The sequence below is a fragment of the Pristiophorus japonicus genome, chromosome 10 (genome assembly GCF_044704955.1).
Source record: "Pristiophorus japonicus isolate sPriJap1 chromosome 10, sPriJap1.hap1, whole genome shotgun sequence".
NCBI lineage: Eukaryota > Metazoa > Chordata > Chondrichthyes > Pristiophoridae > Pristiophorus > Pristiophorus japonicus.
In genome coordinates, this window is record NC_091986.1 from 149,017,658 (window position 1) to 149,044,136 (window position 26,479).

Sequence of the window (26,479 nt, forward strand, 5' to 3'; positions counted from 1 at the left end):
CACCAGAAGTAAGAAAAACGCCTGTTTTCTGATTCATAGAACTTAAATCTGACTTTAGGTTTTGCTGGTGCTCGACTGTTTTTTGGCTGCCTTCAAAACGTTTTACTGCAGTCGTGGATGGTCTGGTAGGGTTTCCTTTTGGGCTGGAGGATGAGGAAGAGCAGCAACGAAGATTGGAGAAGAGAGAGGAGGAAGGCACTGCATAAGAGGGCATACCCACAGCGGATCTTCAAGGAGCACTTCTCTTACCTGAACCTCTCTGAGGAGCAATGCATCAGGCACCTTAGCTTCACAAAGGAGTGTATCACTGGGCTATGTTACATGCTGCAACCACAACAGGCCTTGAACTAGGGCATGGACAGCACTACCTGTGGCTTTAGGTTTTATGCCACGGGCTCCTTTCACGCAGCAGCAAGTGACATCACCCAGTTTGTGATCCACAGTTGTATCTGAGTGGTCTCCGAGATTCTCTATCCCAGGAGGAGCACTTGCATCACTTTCCCCGTGGTCAGTGCAAAGCAGGACGACAGAGTGCTAGGTTTTGTTTCCATGCAGCTCCCCATCACCAGTATGGCATCTTTCTGAATAGAAAGGAATTCCACTCCCTCAATATCCAGCTTGTTTGCGACCACAAACATCTGGATCTGTACCCGGTTTCCTAGCAACAGTTTTTATTCCATCTAAGCCATTGAGTTACAAGCTGGCTACTGGCTGATGAGGATAATCCTCTTCAGACTTGGGGAGCAAGAAGTGCAGCAGGAAGAGGAAGAGAAGCATGAAGAAGAGGAAGAGCAGGAGCAGCATCATCTACTGTGCCCCTAGATGCCAGAGCAGCTCATTGAAGAGCGCTTTACCTGAATCATCCTTTCCAACCCCAACACACCCACAGTTCCACAATCTTTATTACCACTGTCGTTACTACCACCATCTGATTGCCTGCTTTTAGTCCAGCCTTACTGCTCTTGCCCTCACTTCACTAGAAATATAAACACCAACATCAAATCCAGAATAAAAAACAATTTATTGAACAGCTCAATTCCATCTGTCTCTAATAGTTAACAAATAATTAAGAATCATCCTTGTGCAAACCCTTGTGCTTGTCTTCTGCTGGACCATTTCATCCTTAAATAGTTTAAAAGCTATAAGCAGTTTTATAATATTTATGCAAATAAAGTACCCATTATGAAGTAAACTTATTCCTGCACCATTTCTATTTGATATTGCAGCATTTGTATGGGCAACGTTCACAGAAGTATTTAATAGTGCAAATAGCATCTTCAAAGCAGCTTTATCTGCATTATACTGTATTTGCTGCTCACGTTGTGGTCTCCTCTACATTGGAGAGACCAAACACAGATTGGGTGACCACTTTGCGGAGCACCTCCATTCAGTACGTAAGCATGACCCTGAGCTTCCGGTCGCCTGTCACTTTAATTCCCCGTTCCGCTCCCACTCCAACATCTCCGTCCTCGGCCTCCTACACTGTTCCATGAAGCTTAACGCAAGCTCGAGGAACAGCACCTCATCTTTCATTTAGGCACTTTACAGCCTTCTGGACTCAACATCGAGTTCAACAATTTCAGATAACCTCTGCCCATTTTTGGCTCCCTTCCACCCCGATCTTATGTTTTTTTTTCTCTTTGTCTCCAATGGCAGCTGGTCATTATTCCGCCATTCACACCCGAGACTAAGCTTTTTCTAACACCGGCCATTACCATTTCAATTCCCTTTTGTTTCTCTAATCTCTCCTGCCTTCCACCCTATCACAGACCTTCCGTTTTGTTCTTTCTTCCCCTCCCCCTTTCAGTGCTCCTTTAGAATCTTCTTTTCAAACATTCGCCAGTTCTGACGAAAGGTCATCGACCTGAAACGTTAACTCTGTTTTTCTCTTCACAGAAGCTGCCTGACCCGCTGAGATTTCTAGCATTTTCTGTTTTTATTTCCTGTTCCAGCATCCGCAGTATTTTGCTTTTGTTATCTGCATGTGGGTGCCCTTCAATTTCCAATATGAGTATTAGTTTTGTGCCCAGGAAAGGCACCTCGAATTGTGTCTTCCTCCAAATTGAAAGTGGACACTGATTTACTCATTCCTCCAAATGGCTCTATGTCCTTGAGCTGCCATATTTGTGCATCTTTGGATAGAAGGAGATGTAATAAACATACAAACCTTCAAAGTATTGTTTTGGGGAGTTGACTTTCTTCATTCCAAAATATTAGACCAAAAGTGAAATTGACAAATAAACATTGTTGTGAGGAAGGAACATGGACATGTATCTGAAGGTTTTTTTTAGGAATGTTTTCAGAGTTTAAAAACACAGGAAGAAGATTATTTCATTATCTATAGGAGGAAGTTTTTATGATGATCAAACATACAATCTTGCATGGCTTTGTCACAAAATTCTTTTCAAATGATAGACAACAGCTAGTACTGTCTCATCTGATGAGAACAATGGAAGGAGCTTAATGGGCTAATGGTGCTCCAAATGTTTGCCCCTCTCCCCTGTGCACTTTGGATATGGGGATTTCACTTTGGCTACACCCGTGCAACTTGTTTTGTAATCGCTGGCAACAATATTTATTTACATACCAGCTTCAATGTTGCAGCGAGGATAAAGCTGCTTTGCTGCAATGCTACAGTGGTTGTGAAAATTAATCCCGAGTCTAACCTTAACTTTCCTTCCATCCAATCTTAGTTATTTGGGGAAGATTTGCTAGTTCTTGACTGTATAAGTATAGTCGCAGTTGGCTGGTCTGGTGTTTATTTTTGAATTGAGATACCTCAGTGAGGGGACAAGGCCCACACTATAGGACACCACCAAGGATGAAAAGAGTAGGAGAGAAGATGAGATCAGTCAAAAAGTAAGAAAAAAAGAAGCAAGATCTTGCATTTATAAAGCACCTTCCTAAAGACAATCTAAAGTGCTTCATAATCATTTAATTACTTTTGAATTGCAGTCTCACCACTGCAGCCAGTTGGCACATAGCAACATTATAAACAGAAAATTAGATGATTGGCCAATTAATCATTTATGTGGATGGAGCAGTGTTTGATGAAGGAATATTGGGCAGGACACTGGGGAAAACTCCTTGCTTTTCTTTTGAATAGTGTTATGGGATCTTTTAGTGCCCAACCGAAGTGCTGGAGTAGGCAGACTGTGCCTTAATTTAACATCTAATCAGAAAGACTGCACCTCCAACAATGCAGCACACATCCAATACTGCATTGAAATGTCAGCCCACATTATGTGCTCAGGTCGATAGTGCAGACTATTCCGGGCCGAAAGCACCCCACACCAGGCCGCTTCTATCCCGGGCCGGAGGGACCCCTGCACCGGCCTGCGGCTCCTATTTGGGGCTTGCGGCCTACACCGAGTTGATTAGTGTTCCTGCCACTACGAGACACCGAGAATCGGACACGAGGAGTCCAACACACCAGGAGCCTGACACACCGGGAGCCCCCGAGAGACACCGGGAACCAAACACTGGGAGCCCCCAGGGGACACCAGGAACCAAACACCGGGAGTCCGAACCACCAGGCCTTTAAGTCTTTCATTTTAGTCTTAACATTTTTAATGTTTTAATGTTTCCTTTTAATATTTTAATACAGACTTTTTAAAGCGGTGGGCCTTCTTTCCCCCAGCGATGGGCCTTCTTCCCTCCAGCGACGATCAGGCCTCTCCTCCTCGACGATGGCTGGACCTCAATCAAGCCTCGGACCACCTACCATCAAGGGCGCTATTCGACGCCGAGTTTGCGGCTAACATCTCGCCATAGGCAACTAGGCCCATATAGCAGTGCCTGGTCTCCCGTCGTCTTGGACCCCCTTGACACTGGACCAAGACCTTACTCAGCTAAGCCCGTGTGGTGGCCGTTAACGGCCACCCCACGTTAAAAGAACTCACGCACAGACATCTTCCACTTCGTTAACATGAAGTTCGGGACCTGGAACGTCAGGACACTCATGGACAACCCCAACAGCGACACGCTGGAATGCCGCACCGCCATAGTTGCCCGGGAACTTAAACGCTTTGACATCGACATCGCCGCCCTAAGCGAGATCTGGCAGGCAGGGAAGGGCCAGCTCGAGGAACAAGGTGGAGGTTACACCTTTTTTTGGAAAGGGAAACCAGAGGAAGAACGTTGCCTTCACGGAGTCGATTTCGCCATCAAAAACGAGCTGGTCGACTGCCTCAAAGATTCCCCTTGTGGGGTTAATGAATGCCTCATCACTCTTAGACTCACCCTATCCCGAAACCAATGCACCACAGTCATCAGTGCGTACGCCCCAACACTCAATGCAACGGACGAGACCAAAGAGGGTTTTTACTCCAGCCTCGAGACATCCCTGTCCTGCATCACTGCGGGCGACAAACTGATCCTCCTAGGTGACTTCAATGCCAGGGTCGGCAAAGACACAGCCCTCTGGGGAGGCGTGATTGGCAGAGAGGGGGTAGGGAAAGCCAACTCCAGTGGTACCCTACTCCTGACAAAATGTCTAGAACATGAACTTCTTATCACTAACACCCTGTTCCGCCAGAGGGACAAATACAAGGCATCATGGCAACACCCTCGCTCCAAACACTGGCACCTGCTCGACTATGTCATCATCCGAGCTAGGGATTGCAAGGATGTGCACATCACCCGCGCCATGACAGGAGCTGACGACTGCTGGATGGACCACTGCCTAATCCGATCAATCATTGACATCAACATAGCCCCAAAGCAGAGGGGGCAGCAGAAGCAGTGCCGCAAAAAAGTCAATGCCGGGGCACTTAAAGACCCAGCTAAGAGAGCCCTATACAGCCAGCGCCTCACAACTAACTTGGCGTGCCTTGATGATCCTGAGACGCAGAATGCCCACAGTGCTTGGTCTGCCTTCCAGCCTCCATAACCAATGCCTGTGAAGAGACGCTTGGTCACTCAACCAGAAAACACCAGGACTGGTTTGATGAGAATGATCAGGAGGTCCAAGAACTAATAGATCGCAAGCGCAGAGCATTTCTGAGCCTTAAGCAGCAACCCAACTCGGGAGCTGCAAAGCAACATTACAGGCGGCTCATGGCTGACATCCAACAAAAAACCCGGGACCTAAAGAACAGGTGGATGAAGAAAGCGCAGGAGATACAACAACTGGCGACAGCCATGATGTGCGAGGATTCTTCATCGCAGTCCAGGCTACCTACGGTCCAAACTCCCAAGGCCCCACCCCATTACTGACCAAGAACGGGGAAGCGCTCATCAAGGACACCGAGGCAATCAGGACCCGCTGGAAGGAGCACTTCGAAGATCTCTTCAATCGAAACTCTGCCTTTGACTCGACTGTTCTCAACTCCGTCCCGCAGCATGCGACCCGTCACCACCTTAGTGAAACCCCAACATTGCACGCGGTAGGAAAAGCCATAAGGCAGCTCAAAAACAACAAGGCTACGGGAGCGGATGGAATCCCTGCTGAGGCGCTAAAATATGGCGGAGAGGCGCTGTTGCGCAGATACATGACCTCATCTCTCTCATCTGGAGGAAGGAGAGCATGCCGGGAGATTTCAGAGATGCAGTGATCGTGATCATCATCAAAAAAGGGGACAAGTCCGACTGTGGCAACTACAGAGGAATCTCCCTGCTATCAGCCACTGGGAAAATTGTCGCTAGAGTCCTCCTCAACTGTCTTCTCCCTGTGGCCGAAGAGCTCCTCCTGGAGTCACAGTGCAGATTTCATCCCCTACGGGGCACAACGGACATGATTTTTGCAGCGCGACAGCTGCAGGAAAAATGCAGGGAGCAGCGCCAGCCCTTATACATGGCCTTCTTCGACCTTACAAAGGCCTTTGACACTGTAAACCGCAAGGGTCTATGGAGCGGCGTCCTCCGTTTCGAATGCCCCCAAAAGTTCATTAACATCCTCTGCCTGCTCCACAACGACATGCAGACCGTGATCCTTACCAACGGATCTATTACAGACCCAATCCACTTCCGGACCGGGATCAAACGGGGCTGTGTCATCGTCCCAACCCTCTTCTCACTCTTCCTCGCTGCCATGCTCTTCCTCGCTGCCATGCTCCACCTCACAGTCAACAAGCTCCCCGCTGGAGTGGAATTAAACTACAGAACCAGTGGGAAGCTGTTCAACCTTCGCCGTCTCCGGGCCTGGTCGAAGACCACCCTGACCTCTGTCATCAAACTACAGTACACAGACGATGCCTGCGTCTGCGCATACACAGAGGCTGAACTCCAGGACATTGTTAACATATTTACTGAGGCATACGAAAGCATGGGCCTTACGCTAAACATCCGTAAGACAAAGGTCGTCCACCAACCTGTCCTCGCCGCAGAGCACTGTCCCCCAGTCATCAAGATCCACGGCGTGGCCCTGGACAACGTGGACCATTTCTCATACCTCGGAAGCCTCTTATCAACAAAAGCAGACGATGAGGAGATTCAACACCGCCACCAGTGCGCCAGCGCAGCCTTCGGCTGCCTGAGGAAAAGAATGTTTGAAGACCAGGCCCTCAAATTTACTACCAAGCTCATGGTCTACAGGGTTGTAGTAATACCTGCCCTCCTGTATGGCTCAGAGACATGGACCGTAGTAGACACCTCAAGTTGCTGGAGAAATACCACCAACGATGCCTTCGCAAGATCCTACAAATTCCCTGGCAGAACAGACGCACTAACATTAGCGTCCTTGAGCAGGCCAATATCCCCAGCATTGAAGCGCTGACTACACTTGATCAGCTCTGCTGGTCGGGCCACGTCGTCCACATGCCAGACACGAAACTCCAGAAACAAGCACTCTACTCTGAACTCCTTCATGGCAAACGAGCCAAAGGTGGACAGAGGAAACATTACAAGGACACCCTCAAAGCCTCCCTGGTAAAGTGCAGCATCCCCACCGACTCCCGGGAGTCCCTCGCCGAAGACCGCCCTGGGTGGAGGAGGTGGATCCGGGAGGGTGCTAAGCACCTCGAGACTCGTTGGCGAGTGCATGCGGAAGACGAGCGCAGGCTACAGAAGGAACGTGCGGCAAACCTGTCCCACCTTCTCTTACCCTCAACGATTGTCTGTCCCACCTGTGGCAGGGACTCTGGTTCAGCCACCTAAAGACTCATTCTAAGAGTGGAAGCAAGTCTTCCTCGATTCCGAGGGACTGCCTATGATGATGATGAAGTAGATAGTGGGGTTTGAATCCACAACTTTCGAATTGAGTGCTAATGTTTACATGACACAAATGCTTGGGGTTTAAATGCCGATCGCATTTATTTGGAACACAGATTTCTGATTGGTCCCGTTGGAGGTCACGACCAGGTTTCTGATCAGTTCATTTGGAGGACAAGACACACCCAGCAGTTTATCTGGAATGTGTACTTAAATACTGCCTGCCTAAGTAATCAAGTACTTTGCAATGCGTAATTCGAGCTATTCAATCTGACTGCCAAGCTCCAGTCAGAGAACAGACGGGGCTCACCCTTGCGCGTTAGGGCCTTCTCTTTCCCCTCCCACCCTCAAACAAGTACATGCCCCCCCCCAAATGTTTTGAACCTTCCCCACCCCGCCAGATTTCTGACCTATTCCCTCCCCAACAGGTTCGTGACCTCTCACCACCCCATGTTCCTGACCTCCTCCTGTCCAAGTTTCTGACATTTCCTCCGGTATATCGTGCACATGCGCAGAAGGTGTTTGTGCAAATAATCACAGCGTTAAATGCCTGTAGGTTGTAAAGGGAAGGGAATATTGAAAGAGTTCCAATTTGAGAAAGAATTCATTTTTTTTGATCCGTTCACCGGATGTGGGCGCTGGCCAGCATTTATTGCCCATCCCTAATTGCACTTGAGAAGATGGTGGTGAGCCGCCGCCTTGAACCGCTGCAGTCCGTGTGGTGAAGGTACTCCCACAGTGGCGTTAGGGAGGAAGTTCCAGGATTTTGACCCAACGACGATGAAGGAACAACGATAAACTTCCAAGTCAGGATGGTGTCTGACTTGGAGGGGAATGTGGAGGTGGTGCTGTTCTCATACGCCTGCAGTCCTTGTCCTTCTAGGTGGTAGAGGTCGTGGGTTTAAGAGGTGCTGCCGAAGAAGCCTTGGCGAGGTGCTGCAGTGCATCTTGTAGATGGTACACACTGCAGCCACAGTATGCCGGTGGTGCAGGGAGTGAAGGTTTAAAGTAGTAGATCGGGTCCAATCAAGCAGGCTGCTTTGTCCTGGCTGGTGTTGAGCTTCTTGGGTGTTGTTGGACCTACACTCATCCAGGCACGTAGAGAGTATTCCATCATACTCTTGACTTGTGCCTTGCAGATAGTGGAAAGGCTTTGGGGAGTCAGGAGGTGAGACACTCACCTCTCAACTGCTCTTGTTGCCACAGTAGTTAGGGTAGGCTATAATGGAAGGAGTCATGAACGCTGTCATAATGTGGAAAAAGGAAGACAATGTAGGGCTGCGAACCGGAAGCTTAGGAAGAACGAACACCAAAGTTTAAAGGAACAGTGGCTACAGAAAAAGACAAGACAAACTAATGGAAATACAAAAGAGCAGATTAGAGGTGAGCGATACCAGAAACACAGATAGAAACATAGAAAATAGGTGCAGGAGTAGGCCATTCGGCCCTTCGAGCCTGCACCGCCATTCAATAAGATCATGGCTGATCATTCCCACAGTACCCCTTTTCTGCTTTCTCTCCATACCCTTTGATCCTCTAAGCCGTAAGGGCCATATCAAACTCCCTCTTGAATATATCCAATGAACTGGCATCAACAACACACTGCGGCAGGGAATTCCATAGGTTAACAACTCTGAGTGAAGAAGTTTCTCCTCATCTCAGTCCTAAATGGCCTACCCCTTATCCTAAGCCTATGTCCCCTGGTTCTAGACTTCCCCAACATCGGGAACATTCTTCCTGCATCTAACCTGTCCAGTCCCATCAGAATCTTATACGTTTCTATGACATCCCCTCTCATCCTTTTAAACTCCAGTGAATAAAGGCCCAGTTGATCCAGTCTCTTCTCATATGTCAGTCCAGCCATCCCTGGAATCAGTCTGGTGAACCTTCGCTGCACTCCCTCAATAGCAAGAATATCCTTCCTCAGATTAGGAGATCAAAACTGAACACAATATTCCAGGTGAGGCCTCACCAAGGCCCTGTACAACTGCAGTAAGACCTCCCTGCTCCTATACTCAAATCCCCTAGCTATGAAGGCCAACATACCATTTGCCGCCTTCACCACCTGATATACCTGCATGCCCACTTTCAGTGACTGATGAACCATGACACCCAGGTCTCGTTGCACCTCCCCTTTTGCTAATCTGCCGCCATTCAGATAATAATCTGCCTTTGTGTTTTTGCCCCCAAAATGGATAACCTCACATTTATCCTGCATCTGCCATGCATTTGCCCACTCACCTAACCTGTCGAAGTCACCCTGCAGCCTCTTATCGTCCTCCTCACAGCTCACACCGTCACCCACTTTAGTGTCATCCGCAAACTTGGAGATATTACACTCAATTCCTTCATCTAAATTGTTAATGGATATTGTAAAGAGCTGGGATCCCAGCACTGAGCCCTGTGGCACTCCCATTAGTCACTGCCTGCCATTCTGAAAAGGACCCGTTTATCCCGACTCTCTGCTTCCTGTCTGCCAAACAGTTCTCTATCCACGTCAGTACATTACCCCCAATCCCATGCGCTTTGATTTTGCACACCAATCTCTTGTGCGGGACCTTGTCAAAAGCCTTTTGAAAGTCCAAATGCACCACATCCACTGGTTCTCCCTTGTCCACTCTGCTGGTTATATCCTCAAAAAATTCCAGAAAATTCGTCAAGCATGATTTCCCTTTCATAAATCCATGCTGACTTGGTCCGATCCTGTCACTGCTTTCCAAATGCGCTGCTATTTCACCCTAATGAATGATTCCAACATTTTCCCCACTACTGATGTCAGGCTAACCGGTCTATAATTACCCGTTTTCTCTCTCCTTTTTTTAAAAAGTGGTGTTACATTAGCTACCCTCCAGTCCACAGGAACTGATCGAGTCAATAGATTGTTGGAAAATGATTACTAATGCATCCACTATTTCTAGGGCCTCTTCCTTAAGGATGCAACCTATCAGGCCCCGGGGATTTATCGGCCTTCAATCCCATCAATTTCCCTAACACAGTTTCCTGCCTAATAAAGATATCCTGTAGTTCCTCCTTCTCACTAGACCCACTGTCCCCGAGTACATTCGGAAGGTTGTTTGTGTCTTCCTTCGTGAAGACAGAACCGAAGTATTTGTTCAATTGGTATGCCATTTCTTTGTTCCCCATTATAAATTCACCTGAATCCGACTGCAAGGGACCTACATTTATCTTCACTAATCTTTTTCTCTTCACTTATTTATAGAAGCTTTTGCAGTCAGTTTTTAATGTTCCCTGCAAGCTTCCTCTCGTACTCTATTTTTCCCCTCTTAATTAAACCCTTAGTCCTCTGTTGAATTCTAAATTTCTCCCAGTCCTCAGGTTTGTTGCTTTTTCTAGCCTATTTATATGCCTCTTCCTTGGTTTTAACACGATCCTTAATTTCCCTTGTTAGCCATAGTTGAGCCACCTTCCTCGTTTTATTTTTACTCCAGACAGGGATGTACAATTGCCGAAGTTCATCCATGTGATCGTTAAATGTTTGCCATTCCATTCCCCTGGATAATATAGAAAGTGAGGCTAAAGTTAGTTCAAAAACAAAAGTTAAGATGTTTATCCCAACACTTCAATTTTTCTGTTTCAGGAAATCAGTCACTTCCTTTCAGTCAGCTCCTGTGATTCCTTACCACTGACTCGGCTTGTGGGATTAAACGATCTGAAAAAACAACTAGAACTGCACAAAGAAGATACTAAAAATCTGTTGAAAGAGTGTCAAGGTAGTTTTGGAGATTCTTATTGTGTAACAATCCTGGCAAGAGAATATGATATATTATCGCCCAATTTGCAATGCCATTATGTTAAGAACAGGTTGTAAAATCAAGCTTCTTTTTACTAAATCTTTACAGTAGGCAAATGTTTTACAGCATCAGTAATCTGAACCCGCTGCAGCACGATTGCTCACAGAACCTCAATGGGCTGAGACAGATGACACGGGCCTTAAGTCTGTATCTAATCATAATGAGAATTTACTCCAGATTGTTAAGTTAATATTAAATTAATGAATTCAACTGCAATGAAACAAATTAAAATAATGGATTGGCGGGGGGGTGCGAATTTGGGAGTATAGTTTTTTTTTCAATGGGAAGCCCCAACCCCCCGTGACCGTGCCTACTTCCATTTTAAGCGAGGCGGGTGGGGGCAGCAGAGCAACCTGCTCTCGGTTGGTAAATTATAATATGTTAATGAGGCACTGTGCCTCAGATTTTGGCAGCGATTTGGATTTCACGCCTCCAGCACGGGCTCGGGAAAACACGGTAGCTAATGTGAGGCAAGAACTGAAGGATCCATCAGGTAAAGAAAGAAAGACTTGCATTTATATAGCGCCTTTCACAATCACCGGATGTCTCAAAGTGCTGTACTGCCAATGAAGTACATTTGAAGTATAGTCGCTGTTGTAATGTGGGAAGTACAGCAAGCTCCCACAAACATCAAAGTGATAATGACCAGATAACCTGTGTTGTTATGGTGATGGAGGGATAAATGTTGGCCATGACACCATTTCCTGCTCCTCTTCGAAATAATACAACATAAGGAAAAGGAGCACGAGTAGGCCATTTGGCCGTTTGAGCCTGCTCCACCATTGAATAAGATCATGGCTGATCTTCTACCTCAACTCCACCTTCTCACACTATCCCCATATCCCTTGATTCCCTTAATATCCAAAAATCTATCGATCCTTGTCTTGAATATACTCAGACTGAGCATCCACAACGCTCTGGGGTGGAGAATTCCAAAGATTCACAACCCTTGAGTGAATAAGTTTCTCCTCATCTCAGTCCTAAATGGCCGACCCCTTATTCTGAGACTATGACCCCTAGTTCTAGGTTCCCTAGCCAGGGGAAACATCCTCCCTTCAGTTATAATTTAAAATATATTTTATTCAAAAGTTTAATAAATATTTGTTTCTACTTTAATAAAAATATTCTTGTATCAAACTTTAAAGTTTTCAGTCAAGATCACTTACAAACTTTTAAACTTGTAAATTTACATAACTTACAAAAAACTTTTAATTTGAGAATAGTAACAACAATAATAACAACAGCAGCAAAGAAAGGCTGCATCCATCTCTCCTTCACCTTATTCTAAGACCGCCCGCTGCGCTTGGTCTTGGTGACTCCACCCCTGCCCGCAGACAGTGGCGCAGCGTTTCTCAGGTTGGTACCAAACTTATTCTTTCGAACATCTCGGGTAATGCGCATTTCTTGATGGGGGCGGTGGATGGGCAGGTGGTAATGTGGAAGGCCCGACGTGGGCCTCTTCAGAGACTGGTCTGCGGATTGGAGTGGGAGTGGTAGTTGATTCTGTCAATGGGCGCAGGTTCTGGGCGTGTTCCATCAGCTAACTCTGACATTCCCTCCCTCATGTTCGCCAACAGTGTCTCAGCTACCTTTGACATGCCCTCCCTCATGTTGATCAACAATGTAATTACCTGCAACATTCCCTCCCTCATGTTCATTGACAGCGCATCAGAAACCTGCGACATTCCCTCCCTCGTGTGCACCGACATTGTTTCCGCTGACTGAAACATTCCCTCCCTCATGTTCCCGGACAGTGTTCCCATTTCTCGTAAGAGTGTTGTTACTTGTCCCGATACCTCATCACCCACCCCACTGATGGTGTCCAGGAGTGATCGGGTAAGGAACCACATCTGTTAGATCCTGCACCTCAGGAGAACGCTGTCGAGCTCTTCTTCCTCTCCTCACCCTGGGTGAGGCTCGCTGCACCCCACTGGAATCCCCAGCCTCGGATGGTGGGAAACGATGGAATGTCTCACCAACACTCAAACCACTCAGGGAAGGAGCTGGCACCTCAATGGGCGGCACCTGTACCTCCTCCAGAATGAGTACAACAATGGGGCCTTCATCCATCCCCTCCCCCTCCTCCTTCTCCTCACCCCCATACTCTTGGTCTGGAAGGTGGGATTGGAAGATGTTCTCCTTCAGGCTCGTCCGCGTCTGAATCTTCTTCTACATCGGCTTCAGCTTCGTCAGGGTTGGCCTCAAGTTCTGCAAAATATAACAGAACAGACAAATGGTTAGCAGCAGAGGAGGGGGCAGGGTGGCATGAGTAGTCTCACACAGCACAGGCTCATTTGAAGGACCACGATGAATGATAGCACATTGCATCAACCGAAGCGTAGCTGACGGAGACATCCCCGTGAGCTGAAGTATGGCTAGCTCCCGCAGTGATAAACATTTAGGAAAGCCAGACTCTGGAATTTGCAGGACTTGCCCTCTCCCTTGAGTGTGCACCCAGCTTGTGCAGTGGTGGTTGTTTTTCTCCAGGCAGGACCCATCAAAGCAGCGACCCCTCTGTCTTCCAAGGGTGTCCGTGGGTGCAGATTTGCCGGGCCTCCTCCTGTTCAAGTTTTTTCCCTTTTGTTGTGTGCCACCTTCTTCTGCAAAGATGAAAATAGAACTTTTTAGAGAGGGTGTCTTTCTGCTGGGTGGGACATATACAGCTGGTTACATTTACAATTGCAATTCCATTGAATAACTGAAAATATTACTTACACTAACTACTTGACCAAGGTCCTGCCACTTTTTGCACTGGTCTGCAGACCTCGGGGTGGTCACCATTGCACAGTAATCTTGTGCAAGTTGGTTCCAGCGTTTCTTCTTTTCTTTTAGTGGAACTTTTATGTGACCTCTGCTGATGTCCAGCTTGTGCCATCTGCCCTCAATCACAGTAACTAGTGTCTCCACTTCATCCTGTAAGAAATTCTTGGTCCTTATGTCGCGTTGCATCTTGCATTGCAGCTCCGATTTTTCCAATGAGAATTAAAGTTCTCACACACAACTGGCTCTTTAAAAATGACCAAATGCAGACTGGGCATGCGCGCCCATAGGAATCACGTCAAAAACATCCTTTTTTTTCAAGTATGCGCAGAAGGGTGGGGGCATCGTTTTTTTGGCGCGGACGTTAGGCTCCCACCCCGCAAAGCTACAGGACAGGCTGCGCGGCACCAATTTCAAAAAATAGAACAGGGAAACTTGTTACTTTTTTTGGAGTAGTTGGGACCAAGAAAAACGTGCGTAACTCTGGCAATACGCCAAAAAATGACATTGGGGGAAATTGAGCCCATTAAATCATTATTTTTCATCAGTTTTTATAAATGGTGGAAGTGAGAACGTAGTGTACTAGAGGAGGATATGAAACAATTGATAGAGCTAACTGTCGAAAAGGAATTGGTTTTGAAAATGGTTGTAAGTCACAGTACTATCATGCACGCTAAACTATTGAAAGTCAAGGAAGAAACAGCAGAGAATCTGTAGATGGGGAAGCTAGCAAGGAGAGCATTTGAAAAGTTGATCCTGGAGTTGAAAGTGTGAATGACAGTTTTAATCTAGGAAGAAAGAATTAAGGGTATAAGGGGTATTGTAGTGGTTATGTTACTGAATCAGTATTACAGAAGCCTGTAAGAAATAGTGCCATGGGATCTTTTACGTCCACCTGAAAGAGCAGACGGGGTCTCGGTTTAATGTCTCATCCATTAGGCTGGAGAGCTCTTTTTAGGCTGACACGATGGGCTGAATGGCCTCCTTCTGTGCTGTCAATTTCTATGACCACACTCCTGATTTGTGCCTTGTAGATGGTGGAAAGGCTTTGGGGAATCGAGGTGAGCCACTCACCACAGAATACCCAGTCTCTGACCTGCACTTTTAGCCACCGTATTTATGTGGCTGGTCCAGTTATGCTTCTGGTCAACTGTTCCCTCCAGGATGTTGATGGTGGGAGATTCAGCTATGGTAATCCCATTGAATGTCAAGGAGAGGTGGCCAGACTGTCTCTTGCTGGAGATGGTCATTGCCTGGCACTTGTGTGATGCAAATGTTACATGCCAATTATCAGCCTAAGTCTGAATGTTGTCGAGGTCTTGGAGCAGCGTGAGGAGGTGCGTCGCTGAGTCGGGAACAGCGTCGAGGAGGTGCGTGGAATGGCGTGAGTTCCGGGGTCGGCGAGAGGCCTACAAAAGGCCCAATGCGGCGGCAGTCAGGAGCAGCGTGAGGAGGTGCGTCGCTGAGTCGGGATCAGCGTCGAGGAGGTGCGTGGAGAGGCGTGAGTTCCGGGGTCGGCGAGAGGCCTACAAAAGGCCCAACGCGGCGGCAGTCGGGAGCAGCGTGAGGAGGTGCGTGGAGAGGCGTGGCTTGTGCAGCTACAGGGAGAAGGCAAAGAAGTAGAAAGAAACAGAAAGGTAACGTCACAGCCAAGGGGGTAAGTGATTGGGTAAGTAGTTTTTGTTTTTTCTCTTCTATATCAGTGAGTAAACTTTAGCACTGTGGTTGCCAATTTAAGTGTATCTAAGGGTTAAGTCATGGCAGGAGAGCTCGGTCACGTGATATGCTCCTCCTGTACCATGTGGGAACTCGGGGACACTTCCAGTGTCCCTGACGACTACGTGTGCGGGAAGTGTATCCGCCTCCAGCTCCTGACAGACCGCGTTGCGGAATTGGAGCTGAGGGTGGATTCACACTGGAGTATCCACGATGCTGAGAATGACGTGAATAGCACGTTTAGTGAGTTGGTCTTACCGCAGGTGAAGGGTCCACAGCCAGCGAGGGAATGGAAGACCAGCAGGAAGAGCAATGCAAGGAAGGTAGTGCAGGGGTCCCCTGCGGTCATCCCCCTGCAAAACAGATACACCGTTTTGAGTACTGTTGAGGGGGATGACTCATCAGGGGAGGGCAGCAGCAGCCAAGTTCATGGCACCGTGACTGGCTCTGCTGCACAGGAGGGCAGGAAAAAGAGTGGGAGAGCGATAGTGATAGGGGATTCGATTGTAAGGGGAATAGATAGGCGTTTCTGCGACCGCAACCGAGACTCCAGGATGGTATGTTGCCTCCCTGGTGCAAGGGTCAAGGATGTCTCGGAGCGGGTGCAGGACATTCTGAAAAGGGAGGGTGAACAGCCAGTTGTCATGGTGCACATTGGCACCAGTGATATAGATTAAAAAAAGGGATGAGGTCCTACGAGACTAATTTAAGGAGCTAGGAGCTAAATTAAAAAGTAGTAATCTCAGGATTGCTACCAGTGCCACGTGCTGGTCAGAGTAGGAATCGCAGGATAGCTCAGATGAATACGTGGCTTGAGCAGTGGTGCAGCAGGGAGGGATTCAAATTCCTGGGGCATTGGAACCGGTTCTGGGGGAGGGTGGGACCAGTACAAACCGGACGGTCTGCACCTGGGCAGGACCGGAACCAATGTCCGAGGGGGAGTGTTTGCTAGTGCAGTTGGGGAGGAGTTAAACTAATATGGCAGGGGGATGGGAACCAATGCAGGTAGACAGAGGGAAACAAAAAGGAGACAAAAGCAAAAGACAGAAAGGAGATGAGTAAAAGTGGAGGGCAGAGAAACCCAAGGCAAAAAACAAAAAGGGCCACTGAATGTAAAGGGGCTGCAGGAGGGGTCAAAACTAAAAATCATGGTTTAAAAACTAGTATTAAAACACTACCTAAACGCACGCAGCATTCGAAATAAAGTAAATGAGTTGACGGCACAAATCATTACAAATGGGTATGATTTGGTGGCCATTACAGAAACATGGTTGCAGGGTGGCCAAGACTGGGAATTAAACATACAGGGGTATCTGACGATTCGGAAAGATAGACAAGAAGGGAAAGGAGGTGGGGTAGCTCTGTTAATAAAGGATGATATCAAGGCAGTTGTGAGAGACGATATTGGCTCTAATGAACAAAATGTTGAATCATTGTGGGTGGAGATTAGAGATAGTAAGGGGAAAAAGTCACTGGTGGGCGTAGTTATAGGCCCCCAAATAATAACTTCGGTGGGGCGGACAATAATCAAGGGAATAATGGAGGCATGTGATAAAGGAACGGCAGTAATCATGGGGGATTTTAACCCAAATATCGATTGGTCAAATCAAATTGCACGGGGTAGCCTGGAGGAGGAATTTATAGAATGCATACGGGATTGTTTCTTAGAACAGTATCTTACGGAACCTACAAGGGAGCAAGTTATCTTAGATCTGGTCCTGTGTAATGAGACAGGAATAATAAACGATCTCCCAGTAAAAGATCCTCTCGGAATGAGTGATCACAGTATGGTTGAATTTGTAATACAGATTGAGGGTGAGGAAGTAGTGTCTCAAACGAGCGTACTATGCTTAAACAAAGGGGACTATAGTGGGATGAGGGCAGAGTTGGCTAAAGTAGACTGGAAACACAGACTAAACGGTGGCACAATTGAGGAACAGTGGAGGACTTTTAAGGAGCTCTTTCATAGTGCTCAACAAAAATATATTCCAATGAAAAAGAAGGGCGGTAAGGGAAGGGATAACCAGCCGTGGATAACCAAGGAAATTAAGGAGAGTATCAAATTAAAAACCAATGCGTATAAGGTGGCCAAGGTTAGTGGGAAAATAGAAGATTGGAAAAATTTTAAACGACAGCAAAGAATGACTAAGAAAGCAATAAAGAAAGGAAAGATAGATTACGAAGGTAAACTTGCGCAAAACATAAAAACGGATAGTAAAAGCTTTTACAGATAGATAAAACGGAAAAGAGTGACTAAAGTAAATGTTGGTCCCTTAGAAGATGAGAAGGGGGATTTAATAATGGGAAATGTGGAAATGGCTGAGACCTTAAACAATTATTTTGTTTCGGTCTTCACAGTGGAAGACACAAAAACCATGCCAGAAATTGCTGGTCACAGGAATGTGGGAAGGGAGGACCTGGAGACTATCACTAAGGGGGTAGTGCTGCACAGGCTAATGGAACTCAAGGTAGACAAGTCCCCTGGTCCTGATGAAATGCATCCCAGGGTATTAAAAGAGATGGTGGAAATTATAGCAGATGCACTCGTTATAATCTACCAAAATTCTCTGGACTCTGGGGAGGTACCAGCGGATTGGAAAGCAGCTAATGTAACGCCTCTGTTTAAAAAAAAAAAGGGGGCAGACAAAAGGCAGGTAACTATAGACCGGTTAGTTTAACATCTGTAGTGGGGAAAATGCTTGAAGCTATCATTAAGGAAGAAATAGCGGGACATCTAGATAGGAAGAGTGCAATCAAGCAGACGCAGCATGGAGTCATGAAGGGGAAATCATGTTTAACTAATTTACTGGAATTCTTTGAGGATATAACGAGCATGGTGGATAGAGGTGTACCGATGGATGTGATTTATTTAGATTTTCAAAAGGCATTCGATAAGGTGCCACACAAAAGGTTACTGCAGAAGATAAAGGTACGCGGGGTCAGTGGAAATGTATTAGCATGGATAGAGAATTGGCTGGCTAACAGAAAGCAGAGAGTTGGGATAAATGGGTCCTTTTCGGGTTGGAAATCGGTGGTTAGTGGTGTGCCACAGGGATCGGTGCTGGGACCACAACTGTTTACAATATACATAATGACCTGGAAGAGGGGACAGAGTTTAGTGTAACAAAATTTGCAGATGACACAAAGATTCGTGGGAAAGCGGGTTGTGTAGAAGACACAGAGAGGCTGCAAAGAGATTTAGATAGGTTAAGCGAATGGGCTAAGCTTTGGCAGATGGAATACAATGTCGGAAAGTGTGAGGTCATCCACCTTGGGGGAAAAAAACAGAAAAAGGGAATATTATTTGAATGGGGAGAAATTACAACATGCTGCAGTGCAGAGGGACCTGGGGGTCCTTGTGCATGAATCCCAAAAAGTTAGTTTGCAGGTGCAGCAGGTAATCGGGAAGGCAAATGGAATGTTGGCCTTCATTGCGAGAGGGATGGAGTACAAAAGCAGGGAGGTCCTTCTGCAACTGTATAGGATATTGGTGAGGCCGCACCTGGAGTACTGTGTGCAGTTTTGGTCACCTTACTTAAGGAAGGATATGCAGGCTTTGCATGGGTACAGAGACGATTCACTAGGCTGATTCCGGAGATGAGGGGGTTACCTTATGATGATAGATTGAGTAAGACTGGGTCTTTACTCGTTGGAGTTCAGAAGGATGAGGGGTGATCTTATAGAAGCATTTAAAATAATGAAAGGGATAGACAAGATAGAGGCAGAGAGGTTGTTTCCACTGGTCGGGGAGACTAGAACTAGGGGGCACAGCCTCAAAATACGGGGGAGCCAATTTAAAACCGAGTTGAGAAGGAATTTCTTCTGCCAGAGGGTTGTGAATCTGTGGAATTCTCTGCCCAAGGAAGCAGTTGAGGCTAGCTCATTGAATGTATTCAAGTCACAGATAGATAGATTTTTAACCAATAAGGGAATTAAGGGTTATTGGGAGTGGGCGGGTAAGTGGAGCTGAGTCCACGGCCAGATCAGCCATGATCTTGTTGAATGGCGGAGCAGGCTCGCGGGGCTAGATGGCCTACTCCTGTTCCTAATTCTTATGTTCTTATGTATGTGGGCACAGACGACTGAGGAGTTGGGAATGGAACTGAACACTGCAATCATCAGCAAACATCCCCACTTCTGACCTTTTGGAGGGAAGGTCATTAAAACAGCTGAAGATGGTTGGGCCTCAGACACTGCCCTGAGGACAGTCACTCTCGCCTCACCTCTAGGATTCAGCTCTTTTGTCCATATTTGGACCAAGGCTGTAATGAAGTGTGGAGCCGAATGGTCCTGGCGGAACCCAAACTGAGCATTGGTGAGCAGATTGTTGGTCAGTAAGTGCTGCTTAATAGCACTGTCAATGACACCTTCCATCACTTTGCTGATGATTTGAGAGTAGACTGATGGGGTGCTAATTGCCGGATTGGATTTGTCCTGCTTTATGTGGACAGGACATACCTGGGCAATTTTCCACTTTGTCGGATAGATGCCAGTGCTGTACCTGTAATGTAACAGCTTGGTTAGAGGCATGGCAGAAGTCTTCAGCATGACAGCCGGGATGTTGTCGGGGCCCATAGCCTTTGCTGTATCCACTGCGCTCAGCTGTTTCTTGATGTCGTGGAGTGAATCGAATTGGCTGAAGACTGGCTTCTGTAATTGTGGAGACCTTAGGAGGCGGCCGTAATTGTTATGTATGTAATGTTTGCAAACTCTGGCCCTTAAATTGCGGTCGGAGGCATACCTCCGGAGTACGCCTTTGACCCACGATAGAATTTCACACCTAACTGCTGTCAGCCAAGCTGCAGCGAGTTCCCTTTTCGGGCCTCGGTGCGTACGGCAGCGGAAAGTCCCAGGCAGTTCAGAAGAGTCCCTGGGATCACACGGGCCAGTCCTCCAATGTGAAAGGAGGATTCCAATGCAATCATTTAGGAATGGAATCCCCTAATGACATGCAGTGGAATCCCCAAATAATTAAACACTTTAGCCGATTCTACTAAATATAAAATTCTGAATTTCAATTTTATTCATAACTCCCTTCATTACAACTTTTATTGTATTTGGTGCAAGTTTTTGAAAAATAATTAAAAATATTTTAATCCAGGCCAATATTTGCATGAACTAATTTTAATTGTGCATCAGTTTTTATTTTTAAATGATTAATTTAAGATTTATAGTAACCCTTATGCTGATGAAAGAAGTCTCTACTCTTGCTTTTACCAGTCCTAAGAATTATGTGGGCAGTTGTTCGGCAAGTAGCCCAACTCTGCGCCAGCGAAACTGATTTTACTTTCAGTTGTATGATCTGTCGAGGTGTACCTTGTCAAATCGCAAGTTCCAAATTTTCGCGTTTGCACAAGTGCATGCGGAAACCCGGAAGTTGCAGGGCCTTTCAGAAGGCTTACAACGGCATACACTGACGCTGTCGAAGACACTACTTCAGCACCTATATATTTCATGAGGTTCAGTACTAGGGGTGCATGTGACAGTAAACAAAAGTTATTAGGCATGTTGTTAGACTTGATTGATTAAACATTTTTTAAATCTCTTTCTATCAGATGACCCAGAGTCCAGTGTCTTGGTGAAACTAGTTGTAAATCTCTTGCAGTTGTGCAAATCTGCTATCTATCACCCTGCTGGAAAAGACATACTAGGTGAGTGTTTAGACACCTATGATTCAATCGATCCTCTAAGGAAGAACCTTGATCTTGAACTAAGATGCTTCATGGAGAATTCTGCAAAATTGCAGCAAAAGTGAACAGTAAGCGTTCCCCTCCTTCTGAAATGACACTTCAGATTGATTTGCCCACTGGTTAACTTTTCTTGAACATTATATTGAAAAAAAAGAACAAGCAGACACAGGTTCAAATTTATAAATTACAATTTTAGGACAGGAGGTGGTTCTTCGCACATAGTGATAAACACATGGAATGGACTTCCAGATTGAGTACTGGAAGCAAAAAACCTGGAATCATTTAAAAAAACAATTGGATGTCGCAATGAGGGGGGATGTTGTGGTCTATCTGGATGGATGGACTGAGATGGGCCGAATGGCCGCCTTCATCTGTAATTATCTTGTGATATCAGCATCCTGATGGTGATGGATATTGTCAGATAGTGTCTCTTATTTGATTACTTTGCCATGCTGTGACTTAATCCATATTCTTGCTGCTATGAGGTGGTATTGGCTTGTGGCTCCATGTTCCTAATATTGTGTCCAGTCTGGTAATCATCAAACAGTACCTCCCAGCTGGTTGGGTTGGGCATTACAGTGTAGAATATCTGGCACCTGACTTAAATCCAGATTCACATGATGGAATTTTCAGTTGCTGTAAGAGTCCTACCTGAAATGAGTTCTAGTCATCTCAATCTAGTCCCTAATGAAAATTTGTCCACTGCACAAAACTGAGGATAATTCACTCTGAGTCATATAACTCAGGAATGGCTGATGTGTGAAATGAAAGTAGCACACTGGTGCAGGAGAGGGTGCACTTTTGAAGCTGGGGTTGACGTGTAGACGAGATGGCAACATTACTCTACAATCAAGCTGTATGTTACTCCAGAAGTGCTCGGTACTGACATTGGTTGCAAACACTGAGAAAATGCTATGTTTAAAATCTGTTCCGGTTGTAACTATTACATTACCAGTTCAGACTTGTACAGTGTCATGTCCACTGTTGCATTCTTATATTCAGTACAAAGGCTTGTAATGCAGTTTATTGCTTGTTCAGGATTATTTGGTTTGTCGCAGCTACCATGTGTGACATAATTGAATATTTATATTTTATGATTTCAGAAGCTGCAGGGAATTGCTTAGGAGAAATGGGTCCAATTGACTTTTCCACCATTGCTTTACAACACAAGAAGAATGAATTTCATTGCAAGGCAGCAGAACTGTTAAAAGAAAATAAATCTAAATTAGTTTTCATTCTCCTTAGTGTCATTAATAATGCTCTCATTGACCAATGGTGAGTTTATACAAGCAAACAAATGCCTGCAGATCGCTAAGCTATTTGCTTTGTAGCCTGCAACTTATAATGTTGTGAACTCACTAATATTTAAACGATTTTTCAAATTAACTTGTACTGCCTGTTGATGAATATTCCTTTGTAGTGAATTTCTGTGAATTGTTAAGTTTATTGTACAGTATATCACTAATGTTTTATCTCAATTTATAGCAATTACTAATTTGTAGCAATTACCAATTTGTAAGGAGAAAATTTGAGACGTGAACGATTTGCATCATATCAGGACAATGCTAAGATTTTCTTTCATTAGGCTTGTTTAGAATCATAGAATGATTACAGCACGGAAGAAGGCCATTGAGCCTGTGCCGGCACTCTGCAAGAGCTCCTCAGCTTGTCCCAACCACCCGCCCCCCCCAGCCCTTTCCCCATAGCCCTGCAAAAAAAATTATTTCAGGTGCTTATCGAATTCCCTTTGAAAGCCATGATTGCGTCTGCCTCCGCCACCCTTTCAGGCAATGCATTCCAAATCCTAACCGCCGCTGTGTAAAAAAAGTTTTTCTAATGTCGCCTTTGGTTCTTTTGTCAATCGCCTTAAATCTGTATCCTCTGGTTCTCGGCCCTTCTGCCAATGGGAACAGTTCCTCTCTACTATCGGCAGACGCCTCATGATTTTGAACACCGCTATCAAATCTCCTCTCCATCTTCTCTGCTTGAAGGAGAACAACCCCAGCTTCTCCAGTCTATGCACGCAACTGAAATCCCTCATCCCTGGGATAATTCTCGTAAATCTTTTCCACACCCTCTCTAAGGCCTTCACATCCTTCCTAAAGTGCAGCGTCCAGAATTGGACACACTACCGCAGTTGAGGCCAAACCAGTTTTATACGGGTTCATCCCAATTTCCACGCTTTGTACTCTACACCTCTATTCATAAAGCCCAGGATCCCATAAGGTTTTTTAACAGTTTTCTCAACCTGCCCTGCCACCTTCAATGATTGTGCACATATACCCCCAGGTCTCTATGTTCATGTACCACCTTTAGGATTGTACCCTTTAGTTTATATTTGCTCTCCTCATTCTTTCTACCAAAATATTTCACTTCACGCTTTTCTGCATTATATTTCATCTGCTATGTGTCCGCCCATTCCACCAGCCTGTCTATGTCCTCTTGAAGTCTATCACCCTCCTCCTCATTGGTCACTATACTTCCAAGTTTTGTGTCATCTGCAAATTTTGAAATTGTGCCCCGTACACCCACATCCATGTCATTTTACAGTTCTGCTTATATAGTTTATTATATATTTGTATGTATGTAATGTATACTCACAACATTAGATATCCGAGATGAACTCTTAATTTTCACTTCATAGATTTGCAGTCCATATGCTGTAGCTGCTAATCCTTTAATGCAGATATTGGCCTAGAAATTCAGCCACACAGCATCCATTTACCAGTTGCTAAGTGGCTGCCTAAGCCTCCAATATGGTGGGCAGGATGCGCATACTCATTACTAGCCGGAAGTGCGTTGTTCACCATATTGGTAAATGCCAAACAATTGTTAGGATCTTTGCACATGCAAATAAGCGGTCTAACGCCTGTTTGAGGCCACCACTGAAGAATTTGTATGCTCCAAGGCAGCCGGCACCAGCCTGAATATGGAACACACCCCATTCAAAAAATGCAGTCCATTGCCGGTTGAATAACCATCCCATCTCACTTACTTGAGGACATCTGTGAGACTAGCAGTGGCCAGATCTTCAGTCCTGCTCCGCAGTTCGCCGACTCGATGGAAATGAGGCCCAAGGCCAAATATCTAGGCACCACGATCGATCCCTCCCCCCACTGAGCACCCCAAAATAGGCATGCTCGAATTTCTAAACCATTATCACATCAATGATGCTGAGTTCACCGTCCATAGCTGAAAAAATGGATGGATGAGTGGTTCTCTGTTGTTAAGTATCTTAAACTTCACTCTCATAGGGAATCATTTTAACTCCGGTTTTATATCCTGCCTAATATTACTCTCCATTAAACATCAATGAAGAGTAAAATCGGGTGGGTTGTAAAACTAGCGATACATCAATCCCGTCAGTTTCCTGATGGGCGGTTTAGATTAAAATTGTTTCCCAATTAAGAAATTACTGCTTTGACTCATTCCAAGGTAGAGAACTGTATTCTCTACAGTTCAGAAATTTATTCAGAAGCCTTACTATAAAATGTTCTCATTTGTTCTCACGGTGTGGGTGATACCAGAAAGGCTGTATTTATTGTCTGTCGCTCGTTGTCCTGATTAGTGCCTTCTGTTGAAGTTACTCGTATTCTTTGGTTTGAAGTGTGTCACGATACATCTTTTCAGCCCTTCGGCTTGCTTATTTCACAGACCGTATCCAGTTTACTCTCTCAATCACAGATTCCCCAAAATTATCCAACAAAAAGAAACCTGCAGAATATTCATTCACTTACGATACAACCTGGTCCTGCTGGGAGAGTGGCTCAGTTAGCTCATTCTCCCAAGAGCTAGGCTCCCATATAAAAACAGCCAGAGATTGGTGCTGTGATGACAGTGTGCCACAGCAGAGAGTTTCACTTCAGTGATTCAGTTTGGAATCTCAGCCTTGCCATTTGAGTGGAAGATGCAGAATGGATTCTAGTCACATTTATCTTTTTCCCCCTCCCAAAAAAACTAGATGATTTGTCAACTTTTAGTGGTCTTATGCACCAAGCTCAAGAGCTACATAAGCTTGCGAACCTAGGACAGTGGTTTGCAACCCCAGTGTGCTATACCATCAAGTTATAGGAAGCAAATTCAGGTTTGTGTTTCTGCACCTGGTGAACAGCTGATTTTAACTGTTGCCATATAGAAAGCCCAGGTTAGCAGCCAGAATCCTCTTCTCAAGTATCGGGGATTGGAGGGGCAATCAGCCCAGATGTCCCCTGACAGCCAGTTCAGAGTGAGTCAAATGATATGATTTCAAACACCTTATAGTCAACCTGAAGAATGTCATTGGTAGCTTTGCAGGAACCTCTTGGTATCGGAGTGTGAATGGAGTGGAAGAGCTCTTAAAAAGAAAATCAAATAAGTTAAATTTGGAGAGAGAATAAATCGAAGTACCCAAAGTTTGTTTGCATTTCATTATGTTTAAAGAATTACCAATTGATTTTCCAGTATCTGTCCTTCTTATTCTTTTCTGCCAGTATTGAAGTTCGCTTTGCAGCTGCTATATGTGCAAAGAACATTCTTGCCACACAATCAGGTCACCAGTTCTGGGAGCTGAGTAAAAATGACCCCAACGGTCCTGATCCTGTGCTAATGTATTTACAACCATTCCGAACAGCCAGAAAGAAGGTAATCATCATTCAACTCTGTGAAACTTGGCATGCATTATGTAGAAGTAGTGCACCAATTTTAATACTATGTTTTGTCTTGTATGAAGCTACATCTTATTCATTGCACAAATGATAACAACTAACAATTTAAATGGCAGGAATAGGAAGTGTTAATTGAAGTTCAATTAATGATGGCCTTGGGTAGTACTGTCATACAAACTAGGAAAGCCCCAGGTTCAGTCACTGGACTTGGATATTGGCTGATGTTTGCTTAGACTCTACCAGCGCTCTCCACATTCCTGGGCTGAGATGGGAGAAAATCAGCCAGGTTCCTGATTGCTATGCGGTAGCCCAGCTGGGGACTTCATATTAATTTAAGCACAGCAGGAGGTCAATTCATGCCTTTGCCACTGCTAACCCTACACCTGAGCTATCTACTTTTGTATCATTTTCCTCCTCCTTTCACATAATCCTTAAATACTTTTCTTCTTTAAGTTTTTAATCTAACCCTGTCTAAAATTATCTGGTTTCAATAGCTACTTGGAATGTTTTCCATATTTTAATAACCTTTTGCATTAAAAAAATGTCTAACCATCCCTTTTTGTTTCTAGTACTTCCTAAATTTACGCACTCTTTCATCAATTCATGACTAAGTGGAAACGATCTTCTACTGTTTATGTTAAACCCTTTCATAATTTTGAACACTTCTGTTCTCTCATTCCTTAGCCTGCCACGCTCCAGAAATACAGCC

The 26,479-nt window shown here is 45.5% G+C and overlaps 1 protein-coding gene across 1 annotated transcript in view; it reads left to right on the plus strand.

The window, feature by feature from the left end:
• Positions 1-26,479, plus strand: part of atm (ATM serine/threonine kinase) — a 145,314-nt gene that overhangs the window by 31,496 nt on the left and 87,339 nt on the right. The window contains exons 12-15 of the mRNA XM_070891313.1: positions 10,748-10,880; positions 20,993-21,088; positions 22,231-22,402; positions 25,597-25,747. Of these exons, the coding sequence (XP_070747414.1) occupies positions 10,748-10,880; positions 20,993-21,088; positions 22,231-22,402; positions 25,597-25,747 (552 nt within the window). The remainder of the gene's footprint in view (positions 1-10,747; positions 10,881-20,992; positions 21,089-22,230; positions 22,403-25,596; positions 25,748-26,479) is intronic.